The 21,241-nt window shown below is 39.3% G+C and overlaps 1 protein-coding gene across 5 annotated transcripts in view; it reads right to left on the bottom strand.

Annotated features, from left to right (window-relative positions):
* Window positions 1–21,241, bottom strand: part of LOC123716727 (baculoviral IAP repeat-containing protein 6) — a 36,400-nt gene continuing 15,159 nt past the window's right edge. For 2 of the 5 annotated variants that reach the window (XM_045672596.1, XM_045672599.1), the window contains exons 22-59: window positions 20,855–20,993; window positions 20,464–20,740; window positions 20,031–20,206; window positions 19,853–19,928; window positions 19,100–19,228; window positions 18,226–18,481; window positions 17,525–17,751; window positions 17,090–17,258; window positions 16,562–16,645; window positions 16,301–16,426; window positions 15,938–16,077; window positions 15,593–15,752; window positions 15,271–15,504; window positions 14,609–14,894; window positions 14,262–14,485; window positions 13,950–14,152; window positions 13,487–13,707; window positions 12,983–13,206; window positions 12,245–12,340; window positions 11,936–12,086; window positions 11,680–11,822; window positions 11,247–11,477; window positions 10,221–10,478; window positions 9,998–10,144; window positions 9,407–9,630; window positions 8,506–8,743; window positions 7,724–7,932; window positions 7,348–7,506; window positions 6,935–7,115; window positions 6,530–6,692; window positions 6,261–6,378; window positions 5,388–5,508; window positions 4,997–5,214; window positions 4,201–4,440; window positions 3,541–3,729; window positions 3,009–3,143; window positions 1,721–1,888; window positions 1–1,202 (exon numbers count right to left, since the gene is read on the bottom strand). In XM_045672596.1, the coding sequence (XP_045528552.1) occupies window positions 1,191–1,202; window positions 1,721–1,888; window positions 3,009–3,143; window positions 3,541–3,729; window positions 4,201–4,440; window positions 4,997–5,214; window positions 5,388–5,508; window positions 6,261–6,378; window positions 6,530–6,692; window positions 6,935–7,115; window positions 7,348–7,506; window positions 7,724–7,932; window positions 8,506–8,743; window positions 9,407–9,630; window positions 9,998–10,144; window positions 10,221–10,478; window positions 11,247–11,477; window positions 11,680–11,822; window positions 11,936–12,086; window positions 12,245–12,340; window positions 12,983–13,206; window positions 13,487–13,707; window positions 13,950–14,152; window positions 14,262–14,485; window positions 14,609–14,894; window positions 15,271–15,504; window positions 15,593–15,752; window positions 15,938–16,077; window positions 16,301–16,426; window positions 16,562–16,645; window positions 17,090–17,258; window positions 17,525–17,751; window positions 18,226–18,481; window positions 19,100–19,228; window positions 19,853–19,928; window positions 20,031–20,206; window positions 20,464–20,740; window positions 20,855–20,993 (6,752 nt within the window). In that variant the 3' untranslated portion in view covers window positions 1–1,190. Of the gene's footprint in view, window positions 1,203–1,692; window positions 1,889–3,008; window positions 3,144–3,540; window positions 3,730–4,200; window positions 4,441–4,996; window positions 5,215–5,387; window positions 5,509–6,260; window positions 6,379–6,529; window positions 6,693–6,934; window positions 7,116–7,347; window positions 7,507–7,723; window positions 7,933–8,505; window positions 8,744–9,406; window positions 9,631–9,997; window positions 10,145–10,220; window positions 10,479–11,246; window positions 11,478–11,679; window positions 11,823–11,935; window positions 12,087–12,244; window positions 12,341–12,982; window positions 13,207–13,486; window positions 13,708–13,949; window positions 14,153–14,261; window positions 14,486–14,608; window positions 14,895–15,270; window positions 15,505–15,592; window positions 15,753–15,937; window positions 16,078–16,300; window positions 16,427–16,561; window positions 16,646–17,089; window positions 17,259–17,524; window positions 17,752–18,225; window positions 18,482–19,099; window positions 19,229–19,852; window positions 19,929–20,030; window positions 20,207–20,463; window positions 20,741–20,854; window positions 20,994–21,241 lie in introns of all 5 variants that reach the window. The other 3 variants (XM_045672597.1, XM_045672598.1, XM_045672600.1) reach the window with 3 other exon arrangements.

Here is a 21,241-nt window from a genome sequence, read left to right as displayed (position 1 = left end):
TGCAGTAACATAAATTTTATTTACATCCCGAATTTCACAGTCAATATAACAGGGTTGAAATGATCTGAAACGTACACATACAGAACAATGCAGAAATTCATCAGTTAGTGTAAAGTTGTCGGCCTCCTCCTTCAGATGTACGAGTCAAAATAATTTTTATGTATTATTGTCACGAAATAAACTTCACAGCTAAATCCGAAAAGAACTTCATTGTCTCATTCTCCAAAGCATAATTCGGTGCCCAATTTTTACATTACCATAATCTTAATACAAAAGATCGCAAAGTTTTTATATACATAAATTATAATTTAACATGTCTATATAATACATAGTTATTTACGAGCCGTCCGAGCGCGGGGCGGGACGTCGCTCTGTGGGATATGTACACGCGACACGAGGTATTGAAAAATAAACTCTAAATATAATCAAGCAATAATTCAAATTCGCTAAACGATCGCACTGCTGTGTACACATCGCGCGCTATACAATATTTGAGTATGATGCGGATAAAATAACTTATCGGGTAATGAACCCTATAATATCACAATACATGTTAAACTAAACGAGCACTAAACGCTAAGTTAAGTCGCCTAAATAAAAAACATACTAAAAACGAAACTGTTACAAATAAAATATACTTTACCAAAACGCGCAAATCACGACCGGATAATAAGCGTCGAAAATTGCGTAATAAATATAAACGGAAACATTTCAGCTATTTTATATTAAAGACGTAACGACATCGAGCTAAATGCATTTTACGGTCTGCGTTGACATAGAACAATTGGATTTATCTAACCTCCACGATAATCTATTAATCATATGTTTACACAATTGTGCAGTCGCCTTTCATATATTATTACAAAATTCAAAATTAACCAACGTGTAGAAAAAATCAGTTTTCATAGAAATTGGTTCGAGAAACGAATTAACCGCTAGGCGACAACGCAAATCACGAATTAACTGCACAATGAAACTGGTAACTTTATACGTCAATGCAAAATTTGTACGTCTACGTTTACGTACGTGTCCGGCGTACGGCACGTGAACATTGATTGAATTAGCTCGCGTGTGAATACTGCAACACAAGTAATACATGTTTATGTACAACGTGTCTTCTGGTGTGCTCGTGGTACACAAGCAGCAAGAAGGCGCTCGGGTAATGACGCTCAGCAGCCATCCGTCACTCTTCACTCGAGGATCTGAAAGGGCAGAATGTCTTGTATTGGACCCGAATGAAAGCAAGCAAGTAACACTTATGAGAAATATGTGTAAAGTATTTTATAATACTTGATCCAATGATTGACTAATTATTTGATTCATCAATTTTTCTTTAATCTGATAAACCGAATCGATTATCTTTTATTTTTTTGTTGAATAGGCCATTTAAAGAGGGTATATGCCTATGTAACAACAAGAAACCTTTTGTAAAAAAGGTAATTGTAGGAGGGAGTGCTAAAATGTTAGTTTTTCTTAGAATTGTAAAGTGTAGAAAAAGTAGAAAAATTACTAAGTTTTTTAAAAGAAAGTAATAGTTGTTATGTAACTTCGAATATAGTTACTATAGGACTAGCCGAGTTCAGAGTTACACGACTAAGCCACGGAGGCGAAAATTTACAGAAGACATAATTTTATTAACAATTTCATATTTAAGCTCAAGGTATATTCCGAAGTAAAAACATATTACTATACCCCATATCCAAACATGTAATTAATTCACCTGCGCGACGATCTTCTCCATGTCGTGATCGATATCGACAGGCGGGGGCTGCGCGGGCGCAGGCGGCGGGGCCGGGGCAGCCGGCAGCTGGAAGGGCTCGTCCAACTCCTCCAGCCCCGGGGGAACTGGGAGGCGCGCCAACTCCTCTTGAAGCTTTACGTAGTGGCGCTGGGGACCAACATATTAACGTTCACATTAATTGCTCAAAAAAAAAAACACTATAATTTAAACAAAACAAACTCGTTTTAAAATAATATCGGCATTTCATTAACATCTGAATATGCGTTTCCGAAACTTACGTCGACGTAAATAGTTTTTAATAAGCCACAGTATAAAATATCTACTAAATATTATATTTATCTATATCATCACGGGTCAGGCCGTTTTCATGACATTTACCACGCGTGCTCGTCAGTTATGGGTACTTTTAACTAGGAGGGACTATTGCACCTCCCGGTTATGATCCAGGTTTGCCCGACAAGCCGTACCTAACCTGATTCCACCATCCACGGTCGCCTTATGTTAACCGATTCAGCGTACACTTGCCATTTACGTCCTCTTTTAATCCACACTGCTCACGTATCTCACTATTATCCTATCACGCAATGTTACACCACGCATAGTTAACCATAATACATGGGGTTTAGCCTCAGGCATCTGTTTTATTATTATTTCGTACAGAAGTAGATTTGACTTCTGTTTATACCTCTCGTCGAATTTTATCTAAGACGCAAGCGGTTCGCTATGGGCAACTGTATATAGACTAATAAATTTTTTGACAATCGCGATTAACGGCCCTAATAAGAGACACTCGCAGGCAACAAAACCAAGGTGAACTGAGACTCCAGGTTAGATTGGACATCAAACATTTGTTAAACAAATGTCATCGCTCGCTTTATTAATTTATAACAATTAAGAAACTTGTATTGTCGAGTTGAAGGTGAAACAAAGAAGCAAAGAACGAAGACTATCAAATAGCCACTACTTCCCTACATCCGTATCCTTCTGTGTGACATTATTGTCTAGCTTATAAGCCCATCCAAACCACAACTCCACTTTGAATCAAAGAAAAAGGTTAAGGTCAAGGTCAAGGTAAAGCTCAAGGTATATTATAAATAAAATGCCATCTACTAATTGGTGTACCTAAAAGCGGCTACTTTTTTCTGAAGAAATCAGGATTAAGTTAAAACCGGTCCTAGTTGAATGATAGTCCCTTTTTATACTATATACATGTACTTATAATATTGCCTATTACAAAGTGCCAGTGATCGATGCCTAAACAGTGTACCTTGAGGGCCATGAGGTTGAGGTGTATGGTCCGCTGGGTCCGTTCATCACCCGTCTGTCCCTCCAGTTCTGTGATCCAGTTCGCTACTGTCTGCATTATCTCGTTTCTCTTTATCCAGAAGTGCGTCTGTATCACCTGCAAGTCCCATGAATATATATTGAGAAGCCTGATATACAAGAAACACATTCAATAACAATTTCTACAGATTAAAAATCTAATGAAAGAAAAAGTTTAAAATTTTATGATAAAATTGTTAATTTACAGCAAATCTACGCACGATCCTTAAATCAGTAGCGATATCTGGACAATGGTGGTGGGGATGAAATGCCGAGAAAACCGTGATATAAGGAAGGGTACGATTTGCAATCTAGGGTGCTCCCCACCACTTCCCTGGTATTGTCTCTGATTTTAGGGCCGTGTATAGACGCTTTTAGCTTATTCGTTGTTTTCTATTGTTTAGACCCAAGCATAGCAATTTTTAAAGTAAAGCTCAGAGTACCAGCAATGGATAGTACTCGTGGTCGTTACGTACCTCCTTGAAGCAGGGTTCCGGCGACCTTAGATGGTCCAACATGGCCCAGCGCACACAGGCCTGATAGATGTTCGAGTTGTACTCTAAGGAAGCGCTGTTACCGACCCGTGTCCCTCGACTGCGCTCGTAACCCGGCTCGTTGAAGTACGGCTCCGGTACCAGGATCAACGACTGGATCGACACTAGGACCTGCGCATACGTCGTGGTTTCGTTAGGGCATCGTATAGGAGTAACTGTTCTTGTCTAAACTTAGTTTCGCATTTCTTATACATAATATAATTTACCAGGAATTTCAAAAGAAATCTCTCGTTAAAGATAAGGCGCCATAAATAAATAGTTCATAGACATGAAAGCGCAGCTATTTCACCCATTGAAACCCCTTGACCGTGTAAATATTGTATTGTCTATTAGTCGATATCAACTCCGGGGAATAAATACAGATAATACAACTTTCTCTACAGCTGTGATACTTTTTGACATTCAACACCTTTTGTCTTCAGTCACCGTGACCACGCACGCTGTAAAGCACGCGAAACGTCGGAAGCAATTTAAAATTATGTAAAATAATTATAAGTTTATAATAATACATAGCTTCAATCCGGTAAAAAAGTGTTTTCTTTAAACGTGTAAATATTAATAAAAGAGTATTAAAAATAGAACCTGTAGGAAGCTAGACGTATGGGAGTTCCACTTCTCCTCGGGGCGACCGTGCCAGGTGTTGAGAACGGAGAGACACACCTTTCCGTCGTTATAAAGGTTAGGGTTGAAACGCACTGAGTGACGACCAGTCGTCTCCAGGTTGATGAGCATCGGCACCGCGGGGTACTCGGCCGGGAAATATACGTCCAGTACGAAGCACCCATTGGCGTACGGCGTGTCGGATGGACCCGTTATTAAAACCTGTGTTAATAATATTGTTCACATTACAATTGTAGGTCTGGTATACTATATCATATTATACTTAAAAATATAATATACAACTATAGGATTGTCTTGGGTTGACATAGCTTTTACACATTGAAAGAAAAAAATAAGTTTATAATAATACAAATAGGTTTAATCCGGTTAAAAAATTGTTTTCTTTCAACTATAGGATTATTAAAAGTAAACTAGTTTAAAAAATATTCAAATTAGTTTGCCATCCGTGTAAAGGTCCCATAAATATAGAAGACTTATTAACCGTTCAAAATCACAACGAACTTGAAACCAGCTAAGTATACATTTTTTTCCCACTAAGTATGACATTCTTTTTTGATTTAAAATGCTGGAGTTACTCGATTTCAAAAAAGGAAGGTAGTTTTGACGTTCATTTTCTTTCACGTTATTCATTATTACATCGTGAGGAAACTGGCTTGCATAATCACCTACTTAGCTATTTTAAAACAATGGTGAATGTAATTTAAGAACCATAAAGACATTTTAAAAAAAACTAATTCTGGAAAAGTCATCAACTCGCCTTCATAACGTCTAGACGGTCAGTGTCGGTGCGTACGAAGACAGAGGAAGAGTAAGAGAGCGGCAGACTGGTAGCAAGAGTGGCGGCCTCCTGCGCCAGGCGCTTCATCCTCGCGGGGTGAGTGCGTTCTCCTGCCGCACGCACTGTGCCTTCGAAGTGATACGGCACCGTGAAGCGGAATCCGCCCTCCGCTTCCTCAGCTATCATTTCAAATGTTTCTGCGACATTAATTTATATTTTAACTAATCTTTATTATTTGACCTGCTGAAATAACTCTTTTGAGAAACAAAAATAGTTCTAAAAACATTCTAAATATTTGATTGTAAAAAGGATTTTGTGTTATGTTAGTCTGTGGAAAAAAGGTATTTTACAATTCAATATAATTACGAACCAAACTGCATTGTGCGCATAAGCTCTATGTATCTGGCCTCTCGACTGGCACCTCGCACAGATCGGGCCACGCCTACATTTTCTGTCTCACTCTCCGAACGGCACATTAGGGCCGATGTTGCCTAAAAACAAAAGTACAGCTCTGGTATAATCTCTTGAATAGGAAATTTTTATCCTATGAAAAAAAAACATAAGAAACCTGCATGAAAAATAAAGTTCGCAGTTCGATTTTTCTCGAAATTATTAGAAAATGTTTCAGTCTGTAACAATCGTATATTGTCATACGGTCGGCGTAGGAGTATTATGGTTGCTTAATGTCAGGTATTTGTCATATATTAAAGATAAAAATTCCAGAAGTTTTTTGAAGTGATAACTTATGGAGGAGGGTAAGCCTCTTCGTTACGTAACGCGTTATGGCGCCCGCGCCAGTCTCTCAAGCTTCCCTTGCTCTCATCTAACCGGCAGCGCTAGCCTTTTTGGACTTTTCCCCTCCCTCCATTCAGCACGTAGTGTGCGTTAGACGTCGATTGAAATAGCACAAAAATACAGAACCTTGTTTAAATATATAGAAGCTATAATAATTTATGAAATAAGCATAATTGGTGCGGAACTCTTATCACGAATTGATCAAAACAAATCACTGGAAACTTTCAAACAAATTTTGGTGGTTTTATTAATAAATAACCTTTCCTGATATTATCATATTATACATAAAATGTAGGTAATAAGAGTATGCTTGTCTCAAGTAAAACAATTTCAATATTAAATAGTTCAACTTAGTTTAAGTTATCACTTCTGTGTGGCGTCCAGAGACGTTTTCTTTGTGTCGTTGAAACATCGAGCGTACATAGTTAAATGAGTTAAGTATTCTCACCTGTATATCCGCTATAAGCGATGCGAGACCTTCATCTTCCTCCGATAGTTCAGAATTACTCGAAGTACTAAATCTTTGGCTATACGTCATTTTCCCAAATATATTCTTCTTACTCATTCTGTAAAATTAAATATAAATATGGAAGAGCTGGAGACTGTGGATTCACTTAAAGTAAAGTAAGTAAACAAACAAAGGAATCAAAGCTGGCTATAGTCTAAAGGATACATTTATCAGTTAAATGTTTATGTATTTAACTTGTTAAAAGTTACCTAAGTTTAGTTGCGTACGAATTGGTGGTGCGACTCATGCTATGCAGCAACGCAGGCAGTGGGCGCAGCGCACGCGCTAACCGCCGACATCGCAGCGACGCGAGCGCACGCGCAACTCGGAGCACGCACACGTACAACGGGATGTGTCGAGACATATCCAGTACTGTAAAAATGACAAACATTTTTTATAAAGGATTTTAAAGATCAACATTTGGCATGAAAAATTGTCACTTATTTCTCCATGATCTTGTCTATGCTCAATTATTTTAAAACTTGATGCTATCGCCGATACCGAAAAGTATGAATGAGAAAAATATATATTTTTATCAAAGACATTAAAATACAATTTTAATAAACATCTAACCCTATTTCGCAAGTCTCAAAGAAAATAAAAGTAGAACTAACCCGAGTCATTCCTAAGGTAAGAGCAAATGGCTGGTAAAAGAGAGCTATTGGCGACGAGGTCAATGAACTCTGCAGGAAGGTGATGTGTGTCGCCTTCTTCTGTCTCCTCTATATCTTGAGCCTCTTGCGAGCCTTCTTCCGGCGGCCATTTCTCGCCAGGGTTCATGTACGATGATAACACCTTCAAAAAATATGTTTAAAAAATCATCTCGTCAAATTTTAATAAATAAATGTATGACCAAAATATTAATTTATTACCCCTTATTTATAAACACTATACATATTAATATAATTGCTCTTTTGACTAAAGTAATCTTTCGTCTCTTTCTATCAAATTTTGTTTAGGATGTGATGAAATGAGACAGATGAGTATGATGGTTAGACATCAATATATATATTCCATACTAAATTACCTGGAGAAGTACAGTAACGTGTTCCTCTTCAATTCGTTGTCTGACAAGAGCCTGCTCCACGTCCCACGTCTGCTGCGTAGAGCCCGTCCCGAAACCGGTTCCTTTGGCCCAGTACAATTGTGATTTGTCTTCTTTGCCCGTGCCGTTTGACGATGCGTTCTACGACAATGTTCTCATTTAGATTTTTCTTCAATAAAATGTCTTAGAAGTTAATCTTAAACCAGTACTGTAACCTAAGCAGTACAGTCGGAACATGAAATAGACCAAACAGGAGTCAATGAGACATTTGGGCCCGACTTTTAGGACACCAAGGCTACTCTAAGTATTTTTAAAGATACATAGAAAAAGTGGCCGAAACCCGCTATAATTCACTCACCATAGTTGAGGCTGGTTTATGGTGTGTGAAGACAGCCAGACAGGCAAGGACAAGTCGAACTGCGCCCAGGCGCAATAGAGAGTCCCGGAGCACGCGGCCATCCGTCCCTCGGCCGCCGCTTTCCAGCAGGCGAGCCACTACGCGGAAGGGCAGCGTGCCAAGGGACCAGGTGACACCGCTACTGTTACTGCCGCTCACTACAATGCTCCCTGAAACATGTCACTAGGTGTTAGTTATTAGGACAAAATGATAAAATAACGTGTGAGGGCCTGCAACCTGTATCCAGGATGCAGAAAATACGCTGGTTCGGCTATGGCGTATCAGTATAGTGTAGTAGAAGGAATCCATAAATCGATCAGACTAGGATTTACCACATATGGTGGTGTGTTTGTGTGTGGGTGTTCTTCAAGCACTGGATCCTCAGTAATAAGAAAATACGGTTTAATTCCGATTCGATTCGATCGATAATTCGACGATTTTTTACAGTTTAATGTCAGTGCGCACGCGACAGCGGTCACTTCCTCTCTATGCTTGCTACCATTACGCCGGAACTACCTACCATTACCGGTTCGTGTGTCAAAGTCAAAATCGACAACTGTCGTCCTTCGTCGACTAACACCGATTTAGCGCAAACAAAGCATAATTTTTAGTAACTATATCACTTTTGTGTCCAGAGATAAATAAAAATATTTTATAATAGATAATGTCGGTACTTGTAAACATACAATAAATTTAATTATACAAAAGATCTTTTCCGCAACGTCAAAGAAATTAGAACTTACGTCCGTCCTCATCGTGCGCAACACCCAACAACAGCCGCAATAAATGCACGGCTTTAGACCCCTCTTCAAGCAATGCATGCGCATATCCTCTGAGCTTGAGGAGCAAAGCGAGTGCCACTAATGCATGCGAGGGGACACCGGCACATGCGCTGCTTTCTTCCGACGAACTGGTATTAGCGCTTACCGCCACGTTGCCCGCCGATGTCACACCTATTTCCATCACCTCCTGGAACGAGAGCTAATTTTCAACTTCGTGATCTTTCGATTATGTCGGCCAAAACTCTTTGTACCACAATGGGTAGGTTGTTTCAATAATTCGGATCGAAGGACCAAACTAAATATCGTGTGCGTGTGCGGATTCCATTGGTTACGTTTACGACCACCGTGTACGCGAAATATTTTTATTTATTTATTTCGTAATCCTACAGCTAACATATATTATATATAATAACAAACAATTACACTTAGAACATAGCCAGAGATGGAATACATAATATTTACCCACAAAATTGTACTAAGTAAAACATAATTTTGTTGTGTTGTGTGATGGTGTATGAGGGCGCTATGGATATTCTTAACCAAATTCCGCAATAGCTTAAACAAGTAAACGCTTAAATATTAGTCGTCGTATGTCCTGGCGATACAAATATAACATTCCTTTTTATTACGTTAAACTGCTTTGGTTTACTTGCATATCAAATCTGGAGCAGATCAACATTTTCCTTCCACTGATATGTCTTTGCATCACATTACATAATACTATTAAAGGATTATCTTTGAGTAGTGGATGTGTTGAATATAAAAAGTATAATTCTTCGAATTTATTGTTTTTAGGGGCAACTATGAAACAATCGACCCGGTGATTAGTTCACAATTGAATTTATACACAAGAGTGTATCACCTCATAGGCATCGTCAAGCTTGACCCAGTCTAGGTCGAGCGAGTGATGTTGTCGGGCCGGAGCCGGCAAAGGCGCGGCATGAGGCCTCGGCAGGCGGGCGGCCACCAACGCCAGACCACCGCAGGCGCCAAACTCACGCAGGACAGCACCACCACTAAGGCGAGAGCTGCCACAATCCGAACTGCTTGCGCCTCCTCCTTCCCACATTGGGCCTGATGATGCCTCTGTAATAGTACGAACTATTAATACGGGAGGTCTAAAATAAATAAACTTATAAATCCAGTTACAAAGTAGAGATTTGCACCTAGCAAATTATATTATCATAATAGTATTACCCGTTACAAAGACAGATGGAAACATAAATTTAGATAGATATGTACACACTTCAAACAAATAACACTTCCATATTTTTTCAATCACGGTAAATAAATAGTTTTCATACGAAATCTACTGATCATTGAAATAAATTTAAATATCGTCGTTAAATTTATCAAACATATCTCTAATATCAAGACTTTAACTGAAACTTTTTGTGTTTTCATACTAAATAAGTTCGTATTACTTGGAAGAAGATTATAAAGTGTAACTAACCACCAGTGGTGTTAAGATGAAGAGTGAGGGTCAGATGTGGTCCAAACTCATGCGGCACTGCTGTACAAAGCTGCGCTAGAGTGGTGTTTCCTGGGATAAATCCTTCTATTCCGTTTGCTTGTACGCGGATCGACGACTCCAACAAATCTGAAATTAAATTACAATAAGGTACATAGTAAACAGCTTTTTGTGTGGTCACATAGAAGTACAATATTAATCTTACCATCCATAACGGCGAGTGGGTTATTACTGTCAGCATTGGGTTTGCTTTGGCGCTTTTTGCTGCTCTGCTGCTTGAGGGTGGTGTTCTTTACGTCTTTGACCCGTTTGTCCTTAGACGCGCTGGCGGCAGCGAGGGACAGTTCCCATGCCTCAGCCACGGTCATGATCGCAGGGTCCGATGCACTTCGCAGTACTGACGCGTTTGAAGAGCTAGGCGCGCTGTGGGAACTTAGCTTGTTGCCTTCTTCCATTACCGGCACTGAACGGAGGAAATAAATCAATTTAACATTTATGACGATAAAAACTCGCAAATAAAAATAAAATCATTGAAGTTTGACTATAATGTAAATACATAATAATATCTTAATATATATAAATCTCCTGTCACGATGTTTGTCCGCTATGGACTCCTAAACTACTTAACCGATTTTAAATTAAATTGGCACACCGTGAGCAGTCTGGTCCAACTTAAGAGATAGGATAGCTTAGATCTTTAATTATAGTCGTAATTTTATTTTATTGCAAATTGACAGTCACAATTATCTGTTAACTCCAAAAGATTCTAACAGACGTCGATACTTTTCGACTGGATTGAGTAAGTAATCAATAGATGGCACTGCTATGGTAAACCGACAAACGTGTCATATAAACTACAATTCAATATCATGATTACCACGTGTTATTGAGGCTAAGTATAAATTAAACTTATTTTGTAGTAAACGAAATACCGTGAAATTCAATTATTTCTACTTTTCTAATTTTTGGTGTTAGCATAGGCAACCACGTGTTGCTTAGACCGAAGTGTAAATCAAATTCAAATTATAGTGACGATAATACAGTGAAATTATTCTTTCGTGGCACGGTATTAGAGCTAACTAACCACATTAAGGAGAAAGGAAGTTTGCGGGGGCAGCTAGTTATATTATAAAAATCTTGTCAACAATTTTTTGATATGGTATCAAAGTTATTTTATTTATAATATGACAAATGAAAACACTAGAAAAAAGCTGAAAAACTGTATACTAACTGGGTGGTCGATGTTCGGCTAGCAGCGTCCTCACAGTAGTGTGTAGAGGCAGCGTGAGTATAGCATGCGCTCGCGCAGCCGGATGGCAAGGGGCGGGCGGCGACGGCACTGCTGAAGGAGTAGAGGGCGGGGCGGAGCCTCCCGCCCACCGGAGCGCTACCGTCGCACGCTCACCCGAAAGTACCAGCCTCAGGATCAGCGACCGAGTGAAGCCGGATATGCCTTCTGGACCTACCACAAATTTAGAAGTTGTTTTTATTCTGCAAAATTATGTGAATAATGTTTCTTTTTGTCATTTCTGAAAGACTACTTTAAAAAAAATAGGTACTGTATTGTCTACTTCATTGTATTGATTATTTGTACAAATTGTTGTAGTCTGCAAACTTTGTACCATAGATTAAAAATTATATTGGCATAAGTGGCTGACACTCACCGGTACAATGCATAGAGTCCAGAATGTTGTGTAGTGTTGAAGCGAAGAGCTTCTGATTGTGCGAATGGCAGACGGTTAACTCGGAGAACAGACGGATCGTATGCTCCTCCAACTTTGCGTATTGGCTCATCTCACGCCAGGAACTGGTCACATGAGAATTTGATTCATAAATGATTTAACAATATTTATATATTAAAACCCCAGATTAACTTTCGCAAATGATAATACTTTAATTATTTACAGAAAAAAATTATACCTTTCAGTTTGTCTAGGATGGCATAATAGTTTCAGCAACGGCTTCCAGAAGCCTGAACCGGCGGCACCTAGCCAGTCTTTAAACCTTCGCTCGGCGCACATCAGCCGTGCCCATTCGACTATGTCGCACACGGTGTCCATAGACGCCATATCTGTAATTTATACTCTATTTAATTCACATACACGAACTCATCTAGCTTAAAGGCCTCGTTGCCCGGCCATAAATTAAAAAAAAACTCCAAGCCATGTCCTAAATAACGCAATAAATAATTATTATTTATGATATTCTAGAGAATATTATTCATCTTACCGCCTTTCAATTCTCGAGCGCTGATATCAATCATGTCAATGTCGCCCGATAGATTACTCTGTGAGATAATTTGATCCAATTTTGCTTCACAAAAATCTATAAACAAAACAAATAATTAGATTAAGAAAACACTTTTTAAACGGATTAAAGCTATGTATTATTATTATAAACTTATAATTATTTACATAAAGTTTAATTTGTTTTTCGACGTTTCGCGTGCTTTACAGCGTGCGTGGTCACGGTGACTGAAGACAAAAGGTGTTGAAAGTCAAAAGTATCACAGCTGTAGACAAAGTTGTGTTATCTGTATTTATTACTCCGAAGTTGATATCGACTAAAAGATGACGGAGATAGATTCTCATCGTTGGCTGAAGGAGATATACATGGAGGTTGTACTCAAGGGACTACTGATTTGGTCGTAAAAAGCGATAGTCGTAACAGCTAATGACGTTGTTATTAAGTACCTAATAGATAGAATTCAGGCTACCTTTGATTTTGGTCAATATAACCGGTATGTTGTTCTAAGCGATGTTGTCGTAAACGATTTTGATTGTATAGCTATCTGCTAGCTTATATGCAATATTTTACATATTATTATATATGTGTCGGGTTTAATAGACAATATTTTACGTACACACCGGTGTGTTACGTACGTACGTCCACTCACTAGAGACCTTAAGATAAACACATACGTATTTTATGTTAGCTAAAAAAGAAGTTTGAATTAAACCAACTCACCGGCAACAGCGTGCATGAGCGTGTTTGGCAGCGGTGAGTGCAGCAAAGTGAGCGTACAAGCTGGGGACATAGCAGCGGCGGCGATGCTCGTGAGCTGACGCCTTCGAAGGCGCCGAGCAGCAGCAGCGGCAGGCCAGCTGCCTCCCACCCATATTCCACTCTCGCCCGACACTGACGCTTGCATCGGACGACGGACTTTTGTGTCGTCTGTTTGTGCTTCCATGCTGAAACATTACAGTAGCTATAATTGTGCGTTAACCACCGAGTCGTGGATTTAGATCATTATATACTTTTTTATCAGCTTATCAGCCGTCGGTCTGAGTCATAAACCTTGCCAGGCTTGTGAGAGCAGTATACATATCGCCTTTACTTTTAATACAATGGAATTGCAGCAACAATTTGATTTGCTTTCAAGATATTCAAAGCATTCTCAAATTTTTTTGGAGGAGCCTTTGAAGGCATCACTGATAAAATATCGTGTATAGTAATGATTTAATTAGAAACCTCTCATCTGTATCCATCGGTATTTCCATTCGTTCGAGAAGCATCTTGAAAAGGTCCGGTCGAATAAAGCACATGGAACACATCACCGCGTCCAACGACTTCTTCAGTAGACTTGCTTCGCTCACTTCCTTTACCCAAGTACAGATCAGCTCGAACACGTCGTCCGTAATCAGTTCTTCAATGTCATCCAGCAAGTTTTCTTCTTTCGTGCTCCATAGAACCTGTTACAAATGCAATACAAACTTAAAATGCTTGGCATAAAAAAATATCACGATGGCAACCCCGGTTTTAAGTAAGGTCATATAAAAAGCAATCACTTGACTTGAACAGTTTCCAAGGCGAAATAAAAAGACAACATAATTCATGACGTCAGCATTGTTGTTTTTTTTATTTCGCCAAATATAATAGGAATTAAAACACCTCTTAAATATAATCTTAGCAGGTTTGTTGCATAGAAACTAACCGCAGCAAGGGTATGTAATATTGCAGCAGATGGAGCAGCCCGCGTACGTAGGGCCCTCTCAGCGACTCGCGGTAACCAGCGTAGGAAGGCATGGAGTGTACCCGGCGCACAAGTCCTACACAACGCCTGAACTACGCCACACACGCTACTCATGCTGCCCGAGTTGCTCGTTCTGCTGGTGCTGGCACGTGTTGGTTGGAATGCTGTTTGAGGTTTTAAAGTTTTAGTATATCATATAAAATCATCAAATTCAAACTATATTACACGGAAACAGATCAATCCCTTTTTTGATCCCACTTAAAAAGTACGTACCATATGCGTGCGCATGCGCATCCAAATCGAGCAGGTGTTCCATAAGCGGCTCTCTTAGCTCTGGTTGTGCGCGGGCAGCGGCCAACAACGCTTGATGGGCGTGGTTAGCTTGAGGCCCACCCGCTAACAGAGCACCGCACAACGCTCGTACTGCGTTAGCAATATCAATACTAGCCGACGCGCGTCCACGGACACAAGTACATATCACACTCGCCCAGTTATTTCTGTTTAAAAATATGAAAATCTAGATATACACAGTGTTGTTACAAATTCAATAAAGATTACCATATTAAGCACAAAATTATTAGCTCAACAATAGTGGTAATGTTATAGAAGCAGTAACTTACCCAGAAGTATCACTTGTATAGGTGGTATTGTTCAAGTCGGACGAAGGTGGAAGGGTGGGTATTGGCGGTTGTGGGGCGAACGCTGGGGCAGCGAGAAGACGCAACTGCAGCAAGCCCATGTTGGAACAGTCCCGAGGGCGATAGAGACGTAACAGTACGGTCGTACAGACTACTGGTCGAGCTATCGCCAGCCGGATAAATGTCATGCCAGCCGTACTTTGCGGTGGCCCAAGTGGCGCTAACGTCCCACCACAGCCGGCCTCAACTCCCACGGCGCCGGGACACGCTACAGAAGAAATTTACAGCTTATTATCTTCCTTCAAATAAAAGATTTTTATTTAATTTCTTGATGTATCAGTACGTGGCAAATGTATTATTATTATAAATACATTATACTCCACAATCAGTGTATTGTCAAAAATTTATGGTAGGATATAAAATCGCGACTTTTTTACAAGTATGACTCCCGAATCCCAAATACCTATCAGATCAAGAGAGAACAGAAGCACTAAACTTCTAAGGCCGGTAAATCTACTACGCAAGTTATACATTGACTAGGCAGTAAGTTAATCAAATAGTATCTTAAGTTATTTTGACTTTTCTTGCCAGACTGAATAAATCTATTCAAAGAATTCTAAAGTTTAACATATGACAATACTTACTGGCCAGACTGGTGAGGTGAGGTTGGAGTTGCACTTCGTGGAGTCGCACAGCATAAGGCAGGTGCAGAGACAGGGCGATGGAAGCATCATCAGCACTGAAGAAGTGGTAGGACCAAGTTGCGGCGCGAACGCGTCTCGCCGCACAAGCGCCACCACCACCGCGCGTGCTCTCGCCAGTCGTGCCCAATAACACGTCTGCCGCTTGGGCGGTTGGATTGCCGCATGTGACTGTACCTGACATACGACATTACACAAGAAGAATGAGACACGCATAATATACGAATATCAAAAGCAAAATATATAGTACACCTTCTAAACTTACAGAATGGCGCAATATTGATGAGACCGTCGGTCGCCTCCACCGCTGGTGGTTGAATCTTCTTGCTGCTGGAAACAGGCGTCGAGAGGTTCATCAGCTGTGGCGGAAGCTTCAGATGGTTCATCAGAGATGACACCAGACCCTGACTGCTGCTCGGTCCGGCCTGTCGAAGATGACGTGGTTTAATATTGATATCAATTTTTCGATTTTGATTTCGTGGTAACCAATTTCGGGTAATGAAAAGGCGCTCTCCTTTTGAAGAACATTAAAACTAATGTCCTAAAAAAATCCAGTCGGGATTTTAATTTTAACTATTTTATCTAAATTAAGATTAGAGGGTCACCATACCTGATGGCAAATATTAAGTTTCCTGACAGCAAGTTCCATGCCTCCCGCATCTATGAATGCTGCTAACAACTCTGGCTTGTCGAGTAGTCGCTGGAGTAATTGTTGCATTGCTTGCGACAAGTGTACAACTTCATCTTTACCTGTGTATAGAAAGGAAATATTACTTCTCATTCAATTTAAATAAATTATATAGATTGATTATTATGTATTCAGATTCGAGAGTTAACCAGAACATTTTCTGGCAAAAAAAATTTTTTTTATAATTTTTTTGCCAGAAAATGTTGATGGAACATGGAACATGGAAATCTAGAATGAGATTTTCATAATATTATGCTATTTGTTATATTATAATGAAGAACTTACTTAAGTATTCGATAAGAGATGGCAGCATAAGTGCTGGGTTGGCGGCGACGGTAGGAATGTGCGCCACAAGCCAAAATATCTCTTCCTTCAGCGAACATTGATCTGAAGAGGTTTCCACGTTTCCACCTTTAAATTTATTTTTGTATCATTGAATCTCGTAATTCTTTTGTATTTTTTAAATCATTCATAAAATTCAAACTTAGCTTGAATGTATCAAATAATTTCTCTATGTTATATATAAAACATTGAAATCCAACTTACTAGAATTCAACACCATTGTTGTCATGCCATCACACATTGACAGAGTCCTGTAGAACTTCTCCATGATTTCGGGATGTTGTAAAACTACAGACACAATATATAATTAAAGAATATACTAACATTTTGTTCTGTTATAAAAATCAGTTTATTAATATATTGGACCCGACTTAGAGATTCCCTCAAGTGGGTTATAATAAGCTTCTAGCATAGTTAAGTACTACTGTACTTCTGCTGTATTGAATATTAGTATTATCTAAGATTATTCCGAAATCCAAATGAAATCTGTTTTAATTTTTTTTGAAAAGGATTTTTTTTTGCAATCCAATAATGCATATTGCCTTAATGATGATTCGAAAGAACCATTGTCTAAACTCATGATTAATTGGTTTTTAAAATGTGATTAAAATGGGTTGAACTAGTAACCAAAGGAGGATTGGCGTTACGTAAAAAACTCTGGGAGATTATTTTCTTCCAATATTGAAGCTGAAAAGTTTGATGTGTCAGGAGGAACTGGAGGAACCATTCTACCTGTATCGGCGAGACAAGGTGATTTCGGTACTTGTTTCCTCTCGTCCTCAACGTTGGTGCCTTCTTGGCTGCTCTGTTGCTGTTGTTGTTGTTGCTTACTCTCATCTGTTTGACACTCTTCACTTCCAGACACGCTACCGCCACTAGTTGTGCTTTCGGGACTTGCGGGCTATGATATATTTAAAATATAGTAAAAAGTTTACGAAACAACTAAAATACGAAACGTTAAGATAAAAAGCTCAACAGATATATTTTTACTTTTAATATATTTCTACCATACTCCTCACTAACAATTTAGAGACTAAAATTGAACTGTAGCTCTAGCTACAGATAGTACACTATCACTTACATATTTGTAAAATTTTACAGCCCAAATCTAGTTTTAAAAATACGAAATGTCAATATGTAATAATTAAGAGTTATTTTAACACTAACCTGATCTTGCCTGTCAGTTCTCGTGGACGGTAGAGGGAGAGCCAGCAGCTTGCGGCAGTAGAGCAGTAGTGACGCGAGCACTGCTCGCCGATGAGGCGGCTTGCGGGCTGCGCCTGCGCCGGCCAACACGTCCGCCAACAACCCTCCACAACCCGAGTTACGGCCCTCGTTCCAGCCCTCCGAACGCCATCCACCGCCCCACCAAACCCAGCCACTGCATTGATCCGCTGAAAATATATTATGTGTTATGATATATATTATTAATATAAGAGAACGATAATTAGGAATAACGAATTGACAGACGTTTCTTACAAGAAATCTTTTTATTTTTTTATATATAATAGGGGGGAATACGAGCTTGCGGGGAACCCAAAATGGGCAGTCTCAGGACGTGCGTTGCCGGCCTTTGAGGGCCAGGCCAGGGCCACAGTACACTCGAATTTTTAGACATTGCACCCACACATTGATAATGGTAGCGGAAGTTGATTATGACATCATCTAATACAAATTGACAATTTATATTATATTTTTAGAAATATGCGTTTTCAATGGTGGATGACCATTAGTACCGTGAAATATTTTTACAACAAATTATATTGCAAAACAAAATCAACTCGCCGAAAAAAAAGAAAGTAATTATCAAAGCTCAAACCTTAAAATCTCTACTTAACGTAAGCATAAATAAGACAACATAAACTTACCAATAGCCTCAATGAGAGGTAGGGCGTGCTGCGTGTGTTTAGCCGAAAGTGACGGCAGCAGTGAATGAGCAGCGCGAAGTAATGCAGCGTGGAGATCTAAAGCGTGATGTGCCAGTGCACCCGGAGTCTGACTGAGGGCGCACAAGGCCCGTAAAGAACATAAAGCCCCTTCGCCCCCTCGGGGCATCACCACGCGGGAAATCACCGCTTGCAACGCCCCCGCGGCACCTGCTCCCGCGCAAGATGTACTGCCACCCTGTACGAATATTTTTATATAATATAATAATCCTTTTCGATAAATCATATACTATTTATCTAAAAGAATACACAATCCATACAGAAAGGAGCAAATGAAATTAATATTATAATTTTATTATTTGTATTATATAATAATAAAATCTAAAACGATTCATAGACTTAGGTGGTCTAGCGTGGCTGGAGCACTTAGTATGTAGGCATAGGACTAACGGCAGACACATTTCTGCATAGATAATTGTTTTTTTTTTATGTAATAGGAGGCAAACGGGCAGGAGGCTCACCTGATGTTATGTGATACCGCCGCTCATGGACACATATTGTACAGTGTACACATACGCTTTTAGTTTAGAATTAGCTATAAGTAGATCAACGACTTTGATTCATTGAAGATTTAGTGTAACTACAAATAATTGCACAAACAATGTTTAATAATATTTATTTAATTAATTAGGCAGGTTTTACAAAATCATAATCCAGCCTTCTGCATTGACAGAAGGCTCGCAAATGCGTTACCGGGCTTTTAAGAATCAGTACGCTCTTTTCTTGAAGGGCCCTAATCCGAATTGGTTCGGAAACACTTCTATATACATAAATGGATATAAGAAATAATACTTACCAAATATGGTTCTGAAGACACGACGGCTCCGTCACTTGCGATGTCTATAGAGACAAATTTAACAAGCGCCGGAACAAAGTATTCGCAGTCAAGGATGACGCGGCCGATTGTTTGCGTATTACCTTCCGTCTATAAAATAAAATAATAAATTAATATCTATTTATAAATTTGATCTCTGATATACATGTCGCAGCCTACTAGCTTATTAGCCGTTCAATCAACAGCCCAGCCTTTTAACTAAACCCACCGTTTAACTAGCGGCCTGAATTATATTCAGCTAGTTGATCAAACAGTTAGGCAAATGACTTGGATCAAAGACGTTTACTTGCCTAGCCTGTTGACTTTTAATTCAAATTTAGTTCCACTTTCTGACTGACCTAGGCTAGGTCGAACCTCTTAAATCTGTCAATATGGCGTCGGCAAACCACAACTTTTACAGTGTTTTCCAAACTTATGAAAAACAACATGTGCATTGGAATAGTATCGAGACAATTATAATGCGAATTTAGCTGTGACTGACATAAGCAAATTAATTTTTAGAGAAATATTTTTTATGTCAGATGTTTCATCGCTCTATCGTACGAATGGTCTAAGCATTAGCAAGCCAGTTGAATAAATTTTCTAACAAACGCTACGTCTGAATATCTTTAAGGCCGCTAGTTAAACGGCACTGTTTAGTTTAAAGGCTAGGCTGTTAATTGAACGACTAATTAACCTAGTTGACAGCAACATACATGTAGTAATAAAACTCACTTGTATCGGGAAACTTGCAACCCAAGCCAAAGCCTGCATAGACAGCACCCAACAGCGCAGGGATATATTTTTCAATCTAAAAAAATCCATTTAATATAATGAATTTTAGCATATAATACACAAATCATTAAATCTAAAAAAAAATTATAAAACATATAAACATATTTTGGATACGTACTCTGTAAGCGATTCGAGCAATGCAACGACGGTGTCAGAGGCGAAACGAATACGTGGCGCGTCGGCAGGAACCGTGAGTGCGGCCAAACTCCACCCACTACTGCAGTTATTGCCCCACGAAGACCCGTTTAGAGTTAACCACAGCGATACCACGTTTTCCATAAATGTGCAATCCACCTAAAAACATTTTGGTTAAATGTAGTCAGTGATTAATAGTGAATCTACTTTAATGATTATCCGATAGCTTAAGACTGGCATTTGGTCCTCCGATCCGGAGTTACGCCTAGTCTACACTTATATTACTATACTGGCGTATACAATGTAAATAATTACAGAGACAAGACTTGGCAATGACACTGATGTGTAAAAACATTCAATTTTGAAATACGACTCGACTAGAATCTTACCCAAATATCAATACAATTCCTTCATACCTGATTTTTAAACTCCAACGCGAGGTGCCTGAACACGTCGTAAAGGGTATGAGCGAGGGGTGGATTGTGTCTAGCCGGTGGCGACGATGGCGAAGACGGTGACGCCGGTGATTGAGGTGAAGCAGGCGCAGGGGAAAGAGGTGAAGCCCGATGGGGTGGTGAGCGTAAAGCCGCCGGAAGTGACAGCGCAGTCGCCGCTAACACGCGCCGTGCCGTCACTTCCGCTGCCGCTGCTGGTCCATTTTCTAGTCGCGCGTCCACGCAAGACGATAGGGTGCTGTTGATATTTTTTAATAAAACGGATTAATTACAATATAACTAGTAGAAGCAATCAACTATAACAATATATTTTATTACTTAATCTTCTATAATATTTTTTAAAAAGTCTCACCTCGTATTAAGATCTGTTGACTCCTTATTCTTCTTCGCTTTTTTCAGAACATCTATAAAGTGCTGCTCTAACTTCTCTTCAGACTCGGAGTCATCAGATTCAATGAGCTGTGTCAGTTGATAGTCGATATAATTCAGTTCTGAAAAATATTTTACGTTACTTATAGAAAAGCTCCATAAAACGAAGTACAAAATTATTGTCGATTTTCCTTGCTAAATTTAAAGCTAATGATGTCATATATACATATATATATGACTATTGCATTATCTCTATTATCATTGTAATGTTTACCTTTAAATTTTCTGCACACTCGTCATTGATGCACATGCATGTATTGTGTTTATGTATGAGGTGTGTTTTCCGTAAGTGTTTGTATGTGATAGATAT

This window comes from Pieris brassicae, chromosome 11, assembly GCF_905147105.1.
Source record: "Pieris brassicae chromosome 11, ilPieBrab1.1, whole genome shotgun sequence".
Taxonomy (NCBI): Eukaryota; Metazoa; Arthropoda; class Insecta; order Lepidoptera; family Pieridae; genus Pieris; species Pieris brassicae.
Note: the sequence above shows the minus strand (reverse complement) of the source record. Positions and strands in the feature narration are given on the sequence as shown.